The sequence below is a fragment of the Orbicella faveolata genome, unplaced genomic scaffold, assembly GCF_042242905.1.
Source record: "Orbicella faveolata isolate gen_17 unplaced genomic scaffold, um_ofav_v1 contig_12, whole genome shotgun sequence".
NCBI classification, from domain to species: Eukaryota; Metazoa; Cnidaria; class Anthozoa; order Scleractinia; family Merulinidae; genus Orbicella; species Orbicella faveolata.
Window position 1 is genome coordinate 18,486,016 of NW_028301539.1, and position 16,529 is coordinate 18,502,544.

Genomic DNA, 16,529 nt, shown 5'->3' on the forward strand with positions numbered 1-16,529 from the left:
ATGGTGCTGACCAAAAGGATTGTGGGACATCCTAGTTTCCGGTCCCCGATGAGTCAACAGCCATCTTGAATCGATCTGCAGGAAGTTAACGAAAACAAAATGCCGAAATGTTTACGTCTTGTTGTTGTCGGGGGAAGTTGTGTTGGGAAAACGGCAGTAATTGAGCAAGCAGTGTTTGGAAATCACTCTCCAGGTCAGGTAGGCTGACACCTTGAATATCCTTGTAGCTAGCTGATTGCCAATATTTTATTTCTTGGGAGACCCATGGTTGGCGCTGTATTGATAAGCTTAGAAATAATTAAGCTTATAAGCTTAAAACTTATTTATATGTAAGCTGATCGTATCTATAACAAGTTATCGATTGCGGTTGGCTCTCTGCGGACCTATTTGTGACCTACTTGCATACAAACAAGTGGGTGCCAAGTAACCATTGGACATTTTCTCCCCAGGGTCGACTCCCATCTAAAAAGGACGGGGCGCTCATTTCATTACCGAGCTTAAAATTCACCATCTTTATTAACTTATCACTACTCACGATGACTTCGGTAGCGTTGATCCTAGCAGTATGCAGGACACCTGTCATATATGAACTCAGTTAAATGACCTTGCTCTCCATGGGTTCTCGTAGCTCAGTGGATAGAGCGCCTGCCCGGTGTTTGGGAGACCATGGGTTTGATTCCTGTTGGGGACTCAGAATTTTTCTTTGTCCCACGCTCGTGTCATGTTGATTAATTCACCGTCACATCTCATTACTGAGCTTAAAATTCACCATCTTTATTCACTTATCACTACTCATGATGACTTCGATGGCGTTGATCCTAGCAGTATGCAGGACACCTGTCATATATGAACTCAGTTAAATGACCTCGCTCTCCATGAGTTCTCGTAGCTCAGTGGATAGAGCGCCCGCCCGGTGTTTGGGAGGTCATGGGTTCGATTCCTGTCGGGGACTCAGAATTTTTCTTTGTCCCATGCTTGTGTAATGTTGATTAGTTCACCTTCACATTTCATTACTGAACTTAAATTCACTATCTTTATTAACCTATCACTAACCCCTCATTATTGCTCCAGTGATTTGGTTAAATGTCGGTTCTCAAACTGCTGTTTATTAAAATTCTTTAAAAACTCTATAAACACTGTGAGAACTAAAATAAACGATACAAATAAACTACACATTAGCTTGCGAAAATAACAGGATATAAATACATTTCACATGCTTCGAAAGTTACAAAAGTGAAAGTAGAAAACTTAAAATCGCTTTATAGTAATGGTAATATATGGTCATATACAACTTGACTTTATCTAAAACCTTAAGACTTAAATTTACAATTTACAAGCGATGAAACTGGACTTAAACAACTAAACATACAAACCGCTTACATAAACTAACTAAAATAGCGTAAAAAATAATTACCTTGGTGCTGCCTTGATCACCAGAACAATGATAAACTTGGAGAAACTTGTTAACTTGCGGTGAATTAACAGATCTTGCGTCAACTGATCTTGCTAACAAAAAGACTACTCTTTTATAACGCTAGTTGGGTGTCGCGGCGCTACGCATGTGCTTTCGCGACACCACAGAACTTGCTAGAAAGACCTAGAAACAAGGGTAGCGTAGACGTGAAACAAATATGCATGAAAAGCCTGAAATAACTGAATACACATTCAAATAAACTTCCAATGACTTAAAAATAGTACTCTCGAGGCTACAAAGTATAGTAATTGAGCGTAAAACAGCTTAAATTAGAAACCCGTTGAAAACTTGCGCAATGTTGCGCGTGCAAATTTGTTGCAGAAGCACGTGCCACTTCAAGTGTCGTACATCGCATGCGCACAACTTAACTGCTGTAGCTACACTAAGAGGTACCAGATTTCCTGTTTTGTGAGCATGGCTTGAAATTTTTTTCTCCCCCAAGAGGTACCAATTCTAACATAACAGAGTGGGCACGATCCATTCAACCAATCATTGCAGCTTTTATGGATTGTTAACAGCGGATCTATCGGTGTTAATGGCATATCCATGTCCAGTTACAACAGATTTGTGGCTGCTTCACAAGTCAAGCGTATGTCTTGGCTGTTTACAGCTCTTAAGGACGATTTATTTCCCGAGATATTTCGTCATTCGAAAGATGTGTTTGAACTCATATGGTAAATATCTGGGAACGGTCTGCTCAAAATAACCTGTTATACGGGTTAAATTACTACGCATGAGACAGCTCACACAATACCATTGATATCAACGTCAAAATCTTCATCTAGCTCTAATACGAGCAACAGTGATCCAACATCCTGCATTGTAAAATGAGCGCGTAACTCGTTTTGTGAGTGGAATGGAAGAAGACCGTTTGGACCTATCATGATCCATTTGACACCAAGAAATTTTGGAACCTCAACCCAGAAATTTTGGTCGAATGGATCGCACCCTTTATCTCCTGTCATATTTTTTCTGCTCAATACCCTAAAAGGTAGTACAAAAGCTACAGCTGTGGACCTTTAAGGCTTAACACTCCAAGAGGTACCAAAACCATTCCTTTAACCTGTACGAGCATCCCTGCCCTTTTTATATGGGTGTCGCTCCATTATCCTTGTGTCTAATTTGGATACCAGCAGTACAATATAGGATCAACACCCTCTGTCAATCCTTCTTCCAAGGCCCTGCAGAAATCTGCAAGGTATTAAGTGATACCAACAGAGTAAGTGCCTCAGAAATGACTTTTGCAGAGCTGCCAACCTAAAAAAAATTAAAATCTGGGAGATCACCAATTTAACCTTCTCGACCCCTTCCCCCCCCCCCCCCCAAAAAAAAAAAAAAGAAAAAAAAATTGTGATTACACAATTTTTGGGGGGAGGGGGGGAAGTTGAGAAGCTCTCCTTTAAAAGTAGAGCTCCACTGATTCAACCAGAAAACTAAGTCAAATGCAAAGACTTTTCCTAAAAAATGCCAAGTCAGCCAGAATATGTGTGAAAAATGTAGGCTTCCCTTCATATCCAGGAAATTTGGTGATCCTTACAGAAGATTTGGTCTCTATCCATGATAATACAGGAGAGTTGACATCGTTACTTTTGTAGCCCCCTTTAGAAAATCTTGTCAACTGGATGGAGTAGGTTGGTATAAAATGGGCATGTAATTGGAGTGTCATTAATTGTTTTCAATCAACCCTCAGCCAACATTTCATACAATTGAGGATATTTATGAAGTTCAGCTGGACACTGATAGAGGAGTAAAGGAGAAAATTAGAATTTTTGATACTGCTGGTGTGGTGAGTTATCTTACATGTTCTTAATTGATTACTAATCACTTACATGATGATCAAAATGGCCAACACATTCACTAATGATGCTACATTTTGTGTGGTTAGACTGAAGATGCTTTTCACTTGTCATTTGTACCAAGGAAGTGTTTGATCACTGTGCTTTTTCTTTGATTCACTGACAGGAATCAAGTACTGGAGAGCTTTCTAAACACTATCTTAATCTGGCAGATGTATGTATTGCATATTTCGTGATAAATTATGTATGAAATTATGATAGATTTCTGTGATTAAATTATAGGGATTAATAATTTCAAAAGCAACTCCTAACTGAAAAATTTTGTTGAGTGTACTGCATACTTTTTGATATTGTTAGAAAAATGATTTTCTCCAAATAATTATTTAGCATGAAATGGACTTGTTATTGAAGGAACTGTCAGACTGTGATAATTTCTCCAGGGTGGGGTGCACATTTTAAAATTATACAGTCGAACCCCTATTAAGCGGCCACCTATTAAACAGCCACCCCTATTAGGCAGCCATTAATCAAAGCCCCGTCGAAGGCTTTTCTATTTTTCCTACCTCTGTTAAATGGCCAGTCCCCTTTATAATATTTAGAGTGGAATATTTAGAGTGGAAGCCACATTTAATAGGGGTGGCCATTTAATAGGGGTTGAACTGTCCCCTGACCCACCTGATATAATCTGTATAAAATCTCAAGTCAGACCACACCGTAGTATGTGCATGTAGCAAGCTCAGGTACTATAGCATGATGCATGTACCCTTGAAAGAAATAGAGAAGTCTGATGAATCATAATGTGGGAATGAAATCATTTTGTAAAGATAGTTACTTTGTGTACCTGTGATACACAGAGGCTCAAAATCTGGGTGTGCTTCTCCAAATACATGAGCTAGATAATTTGAGTTTTCCCTGCAGAGTGTTGTTTAAACAGCTTTCTTTTCTTTTTCGCAGGGATTTCTTCTTGTCTTTAGTGTGACTTCAAAGAAATCCTTTCAGCAGATTCAAGCCATCAAGAAAGAAATAGACAGAAACAGGGGAAAAGATGTAGGTTTACAGCCATAAGAACACATATTAATAGATGTAGATTACATATTAAAGGAATCCATTGGCAAATCTAAAACACACGTCACTCAGAGAGTGTGTCATAACAGACAGTAATGCATTTCAATTCTTTTTATCATCCTGCTGAGCATTTTTATTCATCATCTAAAAATGACTGTCAGACTAGATATTCAAATTGTTTAACAATGTATTTTCATCTGGTCAAATGCTTGTTTATAGTTCCCAATTGTTGTTGTGGCAACTAAAGCTGATATAAAGAATGAAAGAGAGTGTGAATCCTCCGTCATCAAAAAGTGGGCTGAGGCAGAGAAAGGTATTGTGAGTTACAACTTTTGATTCGCTATTATGTGTAACTGGTAGGGTAAACTCTGTATACCAGCTGAGTGGCCCATCAAGCCAGAGCTTACCATATTCCAGTTTCTGTAGCATAAAGTGACTAGGAGTATTTCTACTCCCATCTGGATGGGATGCTAGTCCATCACAGGGTTACCCCCCCCCCCCCTAACGTTAAGTATGGCGTACCCATTTATACTCCTGGGTGGAGTGGAGAGAGGCACTGTGAATTAGTAAGGTGTCTTGCTTTAGAACACAATACAATGTCCCTGGCCAGGGCTTGAACTCAGACCACTCATTCCAGAGATTCCAGGGAGGGAACCGCACCTCCCACATGTCACTGGAAACTTCGTAATTCACCACTTGAGCCAAATCAATAGCATCTTATCTGCTTACAAGTAACTGATACCAGTTGACTGTATCCGTTATATTTTTAGTGTTTAACTCTACTTCAATCAACACTTCCAGTAATGTCAAGTAAATGATGGATAATTATTTTAGTTCGCCTGGCAGAACTTAATGTTGGAGACAGGAAAGCCCTCCAGGATCCCTTTGTGCAGATAACTACAAGGATGGTGTCATGTGCTGGTAGGTATATTGAATCTTACAAAACTGAAAGACTGAGGGCAAGTGTGTCTCATGTTTAGATTTAGGTTTATGTTTTCTTGAGTTTTCCTTTTGCTCAGATTTTCCCTCTTTTTTGTTGGTTGGTATTTTTGTAATATTGCAACAATGACTTGAGTGTTTCTTTCTTTTCCTATTTTTGGCCTTTGTTTTGTTCTTGAAAACTATTGAATATTTTTAAAAAGTCTTAGCAGAACAATGGTTAAATGTTAATAAATGACATCACTGATCAGAGGTGATGTAACTGGTTAGCATGGAGCTTTACATGTATGCTTTCGGTTCGACCTTGTTGAGCTGCGTCGTTGCTGTACTTTGCAATGGCGATTAGCCGCGACAATTATTATTTACCAAAGGGTGGAGAACTGTGGTGCAGCTGGTGCACAGTACGGGTGCACTACATGTAGTTCTTTTCCTGTAGAGTCACAGGCACTTGAAGTTGCCTTGTTCTGGATGGTGGTCATGAAAAGTCAGGATTACAGATTCCCAGAGCCTTGTGGCATTGTTACAATGAAGGAGAGTTAAGCACACTTGGGTTGCCACTCTTGAGACAATTCAAACTACTCTTAACATCATGTGCCTGGTCATGCAGTGTAATCTATAATGAGATAGCAAAGCTAGCTGCTGAGCCCCTGGGGGAGTAAAATTCAAACAGACTGAACGAGAAAAGTTGTTAGGAAATTCATCTGTAAAGGGACTTGTTCTCAATTGGTCTCTGCAAAGACTTCAGGGTGATGGCTTCAAATTTCGCACTGGTGCTTCACAGTCAATTTGGAGTTAGACTGCAAAACAGTCGTATTTTTTGCAAACGCGAGCGACGGCCACTATTCGAACAAAAGGTCTGGAGCGAGTGTAAAAGTGGCGATGTAGAATGGGGAGAGACATGCCTGGTGGGTGAGGCTCATGTACTTCACACACGAGGATCGTGCTTACGGTGCTTTGCGCCTTTCGAAAACGTCCAAAAATGACTGTTTTGCAGTCTAATCTGGAGCATGGTTACCATACATGTACTAGCAACCCAAGGGTTGATTGGGGTGGTCACCTGTGACACACCCCTTGAAATCCTTGGCAGGAGATGGCTGGCGGACTAGATGCTGATCCCACGATTCCACAACAACATAATGATATTATTGAATTGATAGCAATAAATTATTTCTGATAAACAACAGAATGTTGCTGAATTCTGTCATTGTTAGGTAAGGGTTATCTCCAGTCAAGCCACTCAGAAGTGAAGCGATTTCTGTCCATGCGTAAAACCAACAAAACAATGTCTGCTTCCAAGGACTCTGGTCTTGATGTCACCAAGGAATAGCTTTTCATCTCAAATTGAAATTATAAGGTAGGCGAAAACATTAGACATTTCATAAAAAAGGTGGAGATACACATTAATCCAAAGCAGTTTTGATTCGTTTGCATACCATAGGCACATTATGTATTCAAAAGGCAGAATTACATAGGTCTATGCATGCGCAGCTTGTTTTTGTCATTTTTCTATACAGTTGAGCCTCCACTAACAGCCACCCCTCTACAACGTTCACCTCTCCACAACAGTAACAGCCACTAAACTCATCCCAACTGCCATAGTAACCTCTTGATAATGACCAGTTAATCAGTGACAGATGAACGGTGCACATAAAACCCCACTTTTTTATTCTAAAATGTCGCCAAACTTGGACCATACCACGTGCCATTGATCTCTTTTCCTGTTAAGTTTCAGTTTTATTGATACATTTTGACTTATATATGCTAAAATAAGCATTTTTTGAAGAAAAAAATGTTGTACTCCCCAAAAATGGGTGTCGCATTACACCCCTACCTCCTCATAACGGCCACCTCTCTACAACGGCCACTTTCCTCTGTCCCCAAGGAGGCTGTTGTGGAGAGGTTCCACTGTAGTATTGAACAGGGTCATAACCACGTAATGATTCTTTGGCATTTGCAAGTAATGTGTTCAACAGGCAAAGTTACATAGCTGCTTTGCAAACATTACATGCCTATGTGGCTGTTCTGTAGTATTCACTTTTGAATAGCGTCATAGGCTTACCAGGCATGCAATTTGCATAGAGGGTATAAAAACATAGCCCTTAGCATGCATTAATTACCTATACAGCTATTCTATTACATTTTTAGGTAACCTTAAGTGGCATATCAGGTGAGTTTGAGACGCAGTCGAGCCAAATTATGGGTCATGTGGCAGCTCTCGCAAGGTGTCACATGAATGGCTTGATACCGTTTGACAGAACAATAGAAAAAACAACAGAAACAATGCTACTAGCCTTAAAACAATAACAGCTGCTACACCACGTTACAAATAAAATTACAAGCTTATAAGAGCGGCTACATTACCCACAAAATACCCATGGCAAGACCAAACGAGGCATGATATCCTAACAACATCAGGCCAGTGACTTGATATCGCAGGATATTAGGACACTATACATGTACGTGGTTTCTGATTGGCTAATTGCAAATTTGGATACAGTAATGAATAGTATCATTGTTATGCATTGTTGGAAACTAAACTTTGACAGCACTCGCAACTTGGGTGCATGACTCTCAAAATCCATTCGCCCGGTGCAGTTTTCACTTGCCCAACAGGGTGCAAATTTCCCAAAAATAAAAATCGTACTCGTCAAACGGGTGAGTGATAGATGATTTGTACTTGCCCAATGCTATTCACACTTGCATGGGCGAGCGAGTGAGCGCTAATTTCCAACACCGGTATGTAATGAGTCTGTAATGTGTGCAGAACAGCTACAACTCAGTCTTTAGCAAGCAACACATGCCCATGAAGCTATTTATTGTATTTTCTAGGGTTCTCCAAGCAGGAAGTCTCTTTACGAATATGGTATCAGAAAATAGACAGGCCATGGTGACTTGCTCCTCTGTGAAACAGATTGTCTTAGCAGACCACTACACGATGTTTTCACTGTCTGCTCAGGACACATGCTTCAACAGTCAGAGAAATGAATTGAGTTGAGTCCAGTTGAATTGTCGCTGGAAACCTGTTTTGAAGAAAGGGCAGAAGCTGAGGTTGCTTAGCCACGTGGGGTATTCTGTTGATGATATCCATGGTGATGTGCCAAATTTTGGTACTGGTTCCTGCAGGAGCTTTAAATTTCCCAGATGCCTGGGGGAGGTACTCCCTTATATGGGCTATAGGTATTTGCGGCCCCAAAGGGTATGGGTTTTCAGCCGTTTTGGTCATAAATAGGGTATCGATTTTGGTCATTTTGGTCTTAAATAGGGTATGGTTTTTGTACTCTGGTCTTGAATTGGGTATGTTGTTTAGAAGAAGCTACCTTTTCATCATTATCAATAAGACCATAAACAAAACCCCTTCAAAAATTATGTTTAGGGCAACTGTGTCAGCTGCAACGATCATAAATATGGTATCGAATTTTTGTTCAGATAACAAATAGGGTAGGGGGAAAAATCGCCGATTGTGGTCATAGAGAGGGTAAGGGTTTTGGGAATCGGGCCGCACACCCCCACCAAATTTTTCTGGGAGTACCCCCCCCCCCCCCGACCCAGATGTTTTCTTAAATTTATGTTTGATACTTCAGTTTCACTGTAGATACTTTATGAACATTGTATAAAGATCTCTAAAGAAAGAACGTTGTTATGTATGTAAACAACATTTTGAGATTTTTTGGACTAGTATTTCTGTCCACTGGCAGGATTTATAATACAGCAGTTTCGAGCAGACGTTGTACAAAATACGGCATTTTCAAATAGAATTCCAATGTAACGTAGCCTGCAGAACAAGCGGATTAGCGGACTAGAGCGATTCACGGGCGTGGGCAGGCTAATTTAATGAGGGAGAAAGTTATGGAATTAAAATGGTAAAATTGCAATCTAAAGTTATGAATACAGATGCAAAAGACAATTCAATTTGAAGTGTATCCAATATAACAGTTTTAACAGGGTAACTCTTGAACAAGAGCATCATTGAGATATTACCGATTGTAAGCTACTCCTGCTGAAATTAAAACTCAGTCTGAAATTTAATTTCTTGTTACTTTCTCAACGTTCATGTATACCGATAACAGTAAAAAAAAACAATTGCTATCAGTGTAATTCGGGTCATAGGAGCTGATGAAGTTAATTTATTACTATAGCAAAATGGGTTACAACTTAAATTTATTGAAAACAAGTCAATAAATATTTTAATGAAGGTAACTAACGATAATTAACTACACGAATTGAAAGTTTGGCAAATTCCAAACATCACTATCTGTTACTGTTCCCGTTTTGTATATTCGCCACTCTTGAAATCTTGGGGAGACCTGAGTACTGACGTTTTTAAATTTTCGAAAATTTAAGGTGGCTCTGAACCGTCTCATCATGCTTATCAAAAGTTGATAATACAAAAAATTTCACCGTGCCGTTTTTGAATTAAAAGACCTGAAGCCCCTAAAGCTGTAATTAAGGGTGTTTTAAGAGGTTACACTGTTGCTATGGTAACGTATTGCGTCACGAAAATAACGTGTTCACCAATGATTGGGCAGTTTTTTGACACCATGATTGTAGCATCAAGTGATAAAGAGTGGTTATAACGACCCATCAAAATCTAAGAGTTGGAAACTGTTTTGAGCCATCTTAAGCGTGCGTGCGCTACGATTGGTAGATGGTTGTCATTGGAAACACAGCTGACGCCTGAAACAAGTGCTTAGTCTTCCCGCGCCCAATGCTCTATACTTAAAAAAGTGTGTTGATTGAGTAATGCATAAAAAAAGCAGGGAATAATTTCCCTTCCAAAACTTTTTACTGTACCTCGTCCAACACTTCTTTCGATCGGTTATGCTTAGCTTATATTGTTGTTGCAATGATGCAATCATTTTATGATTAGCTCAGTGGACGCTGGTCAGTGACACAACAAGTCGTGGTGACTTGGCCGTTGCTTTATTTAATTCAATTAATGTACATTTAATCTAAGGTAATCACTTTTTTTTCCAGCTATATCAACCACCTCAAACGTCGAGCCACTTTCTCTCAATTTTATTGCAAATCGCGGTTCTTCTGTTTCTGTGAGGCTGTACACGAATAGTTTCTTCACTTGTCAGTTCCTCATGTGTACTTCTTAGGCCCCGACCCCACGATACGTTCTTTAAAGTATCCGTTTTCGTCTCAACCAAAACGAAGCAAAATCTTTTCGTCCACACCAGCGTCAAGGTTTTCGGTTTTTTTTTCGTTTGTCCACTAATTCGTTTTTGCAGGAAAACGCGTACTTTTAAATACGTTTTCACTCATCGTCCACACGAAACCGACCGAAAACACTGACGAAAACGACAGTATATGACGCTTTTTTCGGGACCGTTTTCGAAAGCCTCCGTTTTCACTTGCCCACGCTAGAAACAGATCGTTTTCAAAACGATGCGTTTTCGAAAGCCTCCACTTTTGCAGTTTTGCTTTACTTCTTGCTGCAGCTACACCGTGCTGACGAGACCCAACCAGGTCGAAACAGCTGTCCGCGGTTGCAATTCTTGGCTTCCATTTTTGACTCTTTCATGTCGTTGTCCCGTTAAGCTTTCTGTGTAGTAATCAACCTTACTTCATTGTTATGTTTCTATTTTTAGCTGATCAGATCTTTTACAGATCCTACGTACACCGGCAGCATTTTCGTTTGTAGTCTAGATCTCTTGCATCAATGTATTTACCACTTTTGAAACCGTTTTCGAAAGCGTCCGTTTTCATCAGCGTTTTCGATAGTTTTAGAGTGGACGACAGGCGAAAACGCATCAAAAAGTGTCCTTTTTCAAATGAAAACGCATAAGTGCGGTCGGGGCCTTATACAGTACTATACATCGTTCCTATTTTTGACTGTAAGAGATTGACACTTCGTCATCGGAGAAGTGCGAGCGACAAGTTATCGACAATCAAACCAGAGAGTCTGTATTTTGTATTTGTTGATAATACGATGTTCGTGTGGATTGTTTCGTTTGTAAGTGCGTTGAGACGGGTGTAGAAGTCGTTGAGAGAGACTAAGAAGACAGTAAGCTTTGATCCCGGTGGGGGGGGACAGGGACCGCGTAGGGGGAGGGGCTGGTAGGGCTACAGCCCTACCACTTTTATTGCTGGGATTTATTTTCTAGGGCGCCAGCTGACATGGATAAAATATGGATTTCACTACTTGAAAGTAACCTTAACGTTTGTTTGTATTGGCTAGATTTTTTTTGCCCTACCACTTTAAAATGGTCTCCGTGGTTCCTGTGGGGGGCGGGGATACTTCTCTATCCCGCGGCACATACCTATATAGTCCATATAAGGGAGTATCTTCCCCCCCCCAGGGGGCTTTGAATTGAGGCCAAAGTGGTGACAAAAAACACGATGTTCGTGTAAATGTTTTTCGATAGTAATCGCGTTGAGATGGGTATAGAAGCCATTGAGAAGGACTAAGAAGACGGTTAGCAAGTTGATACCAAGTTGGTGTCAATTGAAAAGTCACGTGACGTGTTAATCAATTCCGGAAAGACTAATATAAATGAGTATGATGTTCGTGTGACTCTTCGATAGTAGTGGCTTGCGATGGGTTGAGATGGACTAAAGATGGCTAGCTCTAAAATGAGACCAAGGTAGTTATAACTAAAAAGTCACGTTACGAGTTATTCACTAACCGAAAAACCAACATAAGTGAGTATTTTAGTAGAAGCACAATCTGAGCACGATGTTCGAGTGAATCTTTTTGATAGTAATTGCGTTATTGCGCCTTTCAGTAACATGCGGACTCTAAAATTCAAAGCTCAACCGACAAATGCGTTTTTCGCTATCGTCAATCAAATGTTCGGCAGCTCCTCCCAGCTTCCGACCACTGCTGAGCGCGCGGTGATCAAATCGCTGAGCACAGTTCAGACAACGAAACAGTGCTCGACAGTAGTCGGAGCCGCCGAACATTTGATTGGCGGTAGCGAAAAACGCATTTGTCGTTGACATCTTTCCTCTTTCCAATCGCGCCAGTGGATGTAATATGATACTACCTTGACGTCATTCAGTTTACTTTGGGTGCTTTCCATCATGCCAAAGATTCCGGAAATTCAAATGGAAAGGCCCGTTTCGGTTTCTTCCGAACGGAATATTCGGGATCACCTCTGAACAGGAGTACCCAACGACACTTTAACTGGAAATTTAAGATGTGACTTCCCAAGCACTGATTCTGTGCTCCCACGTCAATTACCATTAATAATTAACTTTCCTGGGAAAAAAATATCCGCTCTTCACTGCTAGCAAGATCGACTTTATTTCATAAAACTACCCGCCAGACATAATGAAAATTTTGAATACCGAGCTAGAAAAATGGCAATATGCCAAGTAGCCAGCCAGCAGTAATGAGTAACATTTGAAATGCCAGCAAGGCAATTATAGGCGAAAAAAATGTTCTGGCCAGCGTTTTGACCTAGATTAAAAACAAACGCATTGTTTAGGACCTTTATTCAACAGCCTATTGTCGGCTGTTGACTATTATTAGAGATAAATTAGCAATATGTGGTTATTTTGCCGCTATGAGCAAAATCTACACTTTGATTATCTTATCCCTTAAAAACAATACAATTTACCATTTATGTCTTAAGCGGATCGGACAAGGTGTCTCCCAGCACGTTGTTTTCCGATGCTTCAGATGCCTTCCAGGTTCAGCATACGTGTGACAGTTTGGCACTTTACGTTCTGATATCTAAAATGATTCACGCTAATGTTTAAAATAAGACCCCTCTAATCCTTCTAGACATTCAAATCAAACTTGCTTTCACCAAAGAAATGTTTGTTGCAAAATTACTTTTATATAATGCTGTAAGGGAAATGAACAAAAAAATAATATTGAAGTCCTTTACTACTAAATATCGGCCTTACTTCCACATTGCTAGCCCAATAATGATTGTAATTTCAACAACAGCAGCACACTTTATATGTTTACCCCAATTTAGTAGTTTACAATTATTTCTAATGATTTTTTTGAAAAATAAAGGGTTATGCCAGCTCCCTAAAACAACTAAAGGGAGCTGGTTTAGTATTGATTAGTAACACCATGTTTACCTCAAAAGTATTGAAAAACGTCTTTTTCTTTTTCTTTGGACAACTGTCTTCTCTGAGCTTCCCACTCTGGAATTGCGAGATAAAAGTGTATAAACCACATTAGAATCTTTATCATAAAATGAATTTAAAAAAGTCTTGATAATACATACCTTGAATGTTGGTGATCCTTCTCAGTCCATGTCACTGATCCATGCCTTGCCCAAGACTGCAAAGCACTGTCAAAACAACTTTCACAAATTTAATTTAACTAGAAAGCTAAACAACCAAAGACACTCATATTCCTAGAGGTAGTTTACCGTAAAAATTTCATAAATACCCATTGAGGGGACTTTAAAGGCCGTTCACCGTAAAAGTTTCACACAGTTAAGTGCAAAGTTTCGCAGCAAAGACCCCGGTTTGGTTGGGATGTTACAGGCCGTTCACCGTAAAAGTTTCACACAGTAGAGTGCAAAGTTTCGCAGCAAAGACCCCGGCATTAATGGGATGTTACAGGCCGTCATGTGTTCACCGTAAAAGTTTCACACAGTTAAGTGCAAAGTTTCGCAGCAAAGACCCCGGCATGGTTGGGATGTTACAGGCCGTTCACCGTAAAAGTTTCACACAGTTAAGTGCAAAGTTTCGCAGCAAAGACCCCGGCATTGTTGGGATGTTATAGGCCGTTCACCGTAAAAGTATTGCTATTAACAGCATGATTACGTCTAGAGACTCGTTAACAAAATGTATCAATCAGATCAATGTATTAAATGTCATAAATATACACTGGCCGATCAGCATAAAAGATTCACAAACTTAATCTCGTGGTTTCATCAACAAATTTGCTCATCTTCTCTTGGGTACCAGTCCATGACATCGGGTAACGTTTGCAGCATCTTTAGCTGTGCTTCTTTTAGTTCACGCAATTAATTTTACACCTGAAAAATGATATGTTTTAAAAAATGTAACATACTGCACAATCCCTATTATACCGGCGTCTTCCCGCGTCCACACATGCACACATGCATCCAAATACGCATACAGCCACGGACACATAATAATATACAAAACTGGTGATACTATCGGGCCCCTCAATGTAAGATCTAGATCAAGAACTATGTTCACAAAAATAGCTCATTCATTAGAGTATTCAATGAAATGTCTTAGATTTTAACTGATGTTACATTGCTGAAAATTACATTCCCTGGGGCAAGTCAAAGAAGCAAGAATTTAACTGTTTAAGAAAGCAATAATTGTGGAATAATTTTTTACCGCTCATTTCGTCATCAAACTATAACTCAGAAGCGTGAATTCAGTGAATGGTGTGAACTGGTGCCACGCCCCTCCCCTATTTTTTCGTGTGCCATGTTTCGCGCTTTGCCATTAAACTACATGAACTGAACCGCGCGATAATTGTTCCACCACAAAATCACTGTCTGTGCCATCATAAAAAGAGGGACAATAAGGCGAAATGTCTCCATTTCCGGGAGCAACGCAGGCATGCAAAATAACTTGTTCTCTGACAGAAACTGAATGTGCGAAAAACACGCGCGTTAGCAAATGGGAACGCATAAGAAATTAAATTACACATTATTGTCCTGGTGCTATTTGCACCGAAAGAACGAAATCTGGAATGATATGATTGCCTACTTTTAAATGTCAAAGTACAGAACAATTAACATGGAACTAGATCAATCGGGTGTGTTGGTCAACAGCTCTTTCAGGGCAAATTTTCGGCGATACCAAAAGGCAGCAATAGGTAATCAGCCTTCAGTTATATAAAGAACATGATCGGACTTCAGAAAAGAAAGCGATTGAAACAATACTTTCTTACACCGGGAAAAATGATCATTTCAATATCTCGTCAGTTTGTCCAAGACGCGGCAAATATGTTTCAATAGCTCATGTTTTAACGCTCGACGCGTTAAAAGCGGTCATCATCGACTGCAGCACCGGGATCGGATTTTACTGGTCGTTAAAATTACAGAATTGAAATTACACTCGGAAGTAGGATCACTGTGGATGAATGGACTGACAATTTCGAAAACCCTTCCAAGTTCTGAGACATATTAGGCCTTTTCTTGCTTTCACTGTCTTCACTGAAGCTGAAGCACTTTCCGTTGGGTTTGAAATACAATACAGTGGCGAATACAGTTTGAAAAACTGCGCCGGCTTTTCCAGCACACATTGCTTAATATTATCAGTATTAAATACATAGACTGATTCAGCTAGTTCAACTCCAAAGTAGTTCTTACCTGAACCTTTGAATTTATCAGTGGAGTCCTCAGAGTTCTCTGGCAGCCAAACCCTCAAACAACTGGTCGCAAAATCTTACCGCGCTTGAAACCGACCGTTGGACACAAAATTATACGGGAACAATGTTTTAATTCCAAAATATAGCGAGGTTACCGGAGTCTCACCGGGCCCCAGGCAAAAATGTGAAAAGACTGCACGAACGAAGAAACGTCATTACCAGATAACCAGTTGTATCACGGTAGAACATGAAAGCAGAACAGACGATGATTTTCCGCGACCGGATCAACGGTGGTTAAGCATACAACTGAATGTGGGAAAAAGGAGCGTCAACGGAAAAGAAACCGATCTAATTTCACGCTATAAATGACAGCAGAACAGACTTCTATCGTTTGCTGGTAAATAAAACTTAAATAAACAACTAACATTATATTGTAAGCATGTTTTCAAACAAAAGGTCAAGCAGTCAGAGAGTGTCAAGTGACACACTTCAGTCAGCGATCGCATCCGGAATGTAATTTCCAGCCAGAACTGATTTGTAAAACCACAATGTAAGCTATTTGAACGCCAAAACAAATTTTCCAGCTAGCTAGCTCTCGATAAGCTAAATTCTCAGCAATATTCTGTTTATTGCTAAGATTCCCAGCCAGCTCAACTTTAGTCTGCAGAGCGGATATTTTGCGGAGCGGATCCGACGGGTACTCCTGTAAAGGTAGAGACCTAGCAAGCGCCTCTTCCAACGAGGGTTTCGAATTGAACGAGCAGGTTAAATCCATGGACCGCGACGTTACTGAACAACAAACAAGCCAGGAGAGCGAAAAGGACGGGGATGGAAAGGTGGAAGACACAGATAACCAAGGCGACCTGTTTGCGGCTCACAGCAGTGAAAATACCAACGAGAAGCAGGGATCGAGTGTTGAGGAAGATCAGAATACGGAAAGTAGAAAGGAAGATCTCTCTTCAGAGTTAAACGAGTTAGAGAAAGA

The 16,529-nt window shown here is 40.1% G+C and overlaps 1 protein-coding gene and 1 long non-coding RNA gene across 3 annotated transcripts; one reads left to right on the forward strand and one right to left on the reverse strand.

The window, feature by feature from the left end:
* The first annotated feature begins 5 nt into the window (after window positions 1-5).
* On the forward strand, window positions 6-9,471 carry LOC110059614 (NF-kappa-B inhibitor-interacting Ras-like protein 2). 2 transcript variants are annotated; one of them, XM_089282663.1, is made up of 9 exons: window positions 6-198; window positions 3,165-3,260; window positions 3,437-3,484; window positions 4,225-4,317; window positions 4,555-4,648; window positions 5,170-5,256; window positions 6,486-6,628; window positions 7,420-7,441; window positions 8,104-9,471. In XM_089282663.1, the coding sequence occupies exons 1-7, from the start codon at window positions 100-102 to the stop codon at window positions 6,599-6,601; spliced, it is 633 nt and encodes a 210-aa protein (XP_089138789.1). In that variant the 5' UTR covers window positions 6-99; the 3' UTR covers window positions 6,602-6,628; window positions 7,420-7,441; window positions 8,104-9,471. The 2 variants fall into 2 exon arrangements, with proteins under 2 accessions (XP_089138789.1, XP_089138788.1); XM_089282662.1 differs by lacking the exon at window positions 7,420-7,441.
* A 3,868-nt stretch (window positions 9,472-13,339) lies between these two features.
* LOC149116954 (uncharacterized) lies at window positions 13,340-14,075 on the reverse strand. Its single transcript, XR_016205519.1, has 2 exons — window positions 13,467-14,075; window positions 13,340-13,383 (listed from the first exon to the last, which is right to left on the reverse strand). It is a non-coding gene; the product is annotated as an uncharacterized LOC149116954 (long non-coding RNA).
* Window positions 14,076-16,529: the final 2,454 nt, after the last annotated feature.

What these genes read in the sequence shown, in the direction of transcription:
- LOC110059614 (XM_089282663.1), top strand. Translation starts at nt 100, where the DNA reads ATGCCGAAATGTTTACGTCTTGTTGTTGTCGGGGGAAGTTGTGTTGGG. An exon ending in TTTTTGATACTGCTGGTGTG is followed by an intron (nt 3,261 to 3,436) that starts GTGAGTTATCTT and finishes ATTCACTGACAG; the next exon opens with GAATCAAGTACTGGAGAGCT. An exon ending in AAGGATGGTGTCATGTGCTG is followed by an intron (nt 5,257 to 6,485) that starts GTAGGTATATTG and finishes TGTCATTGTTAG; the next exon opens with GTAAGGGTTATCTCCAGTCA.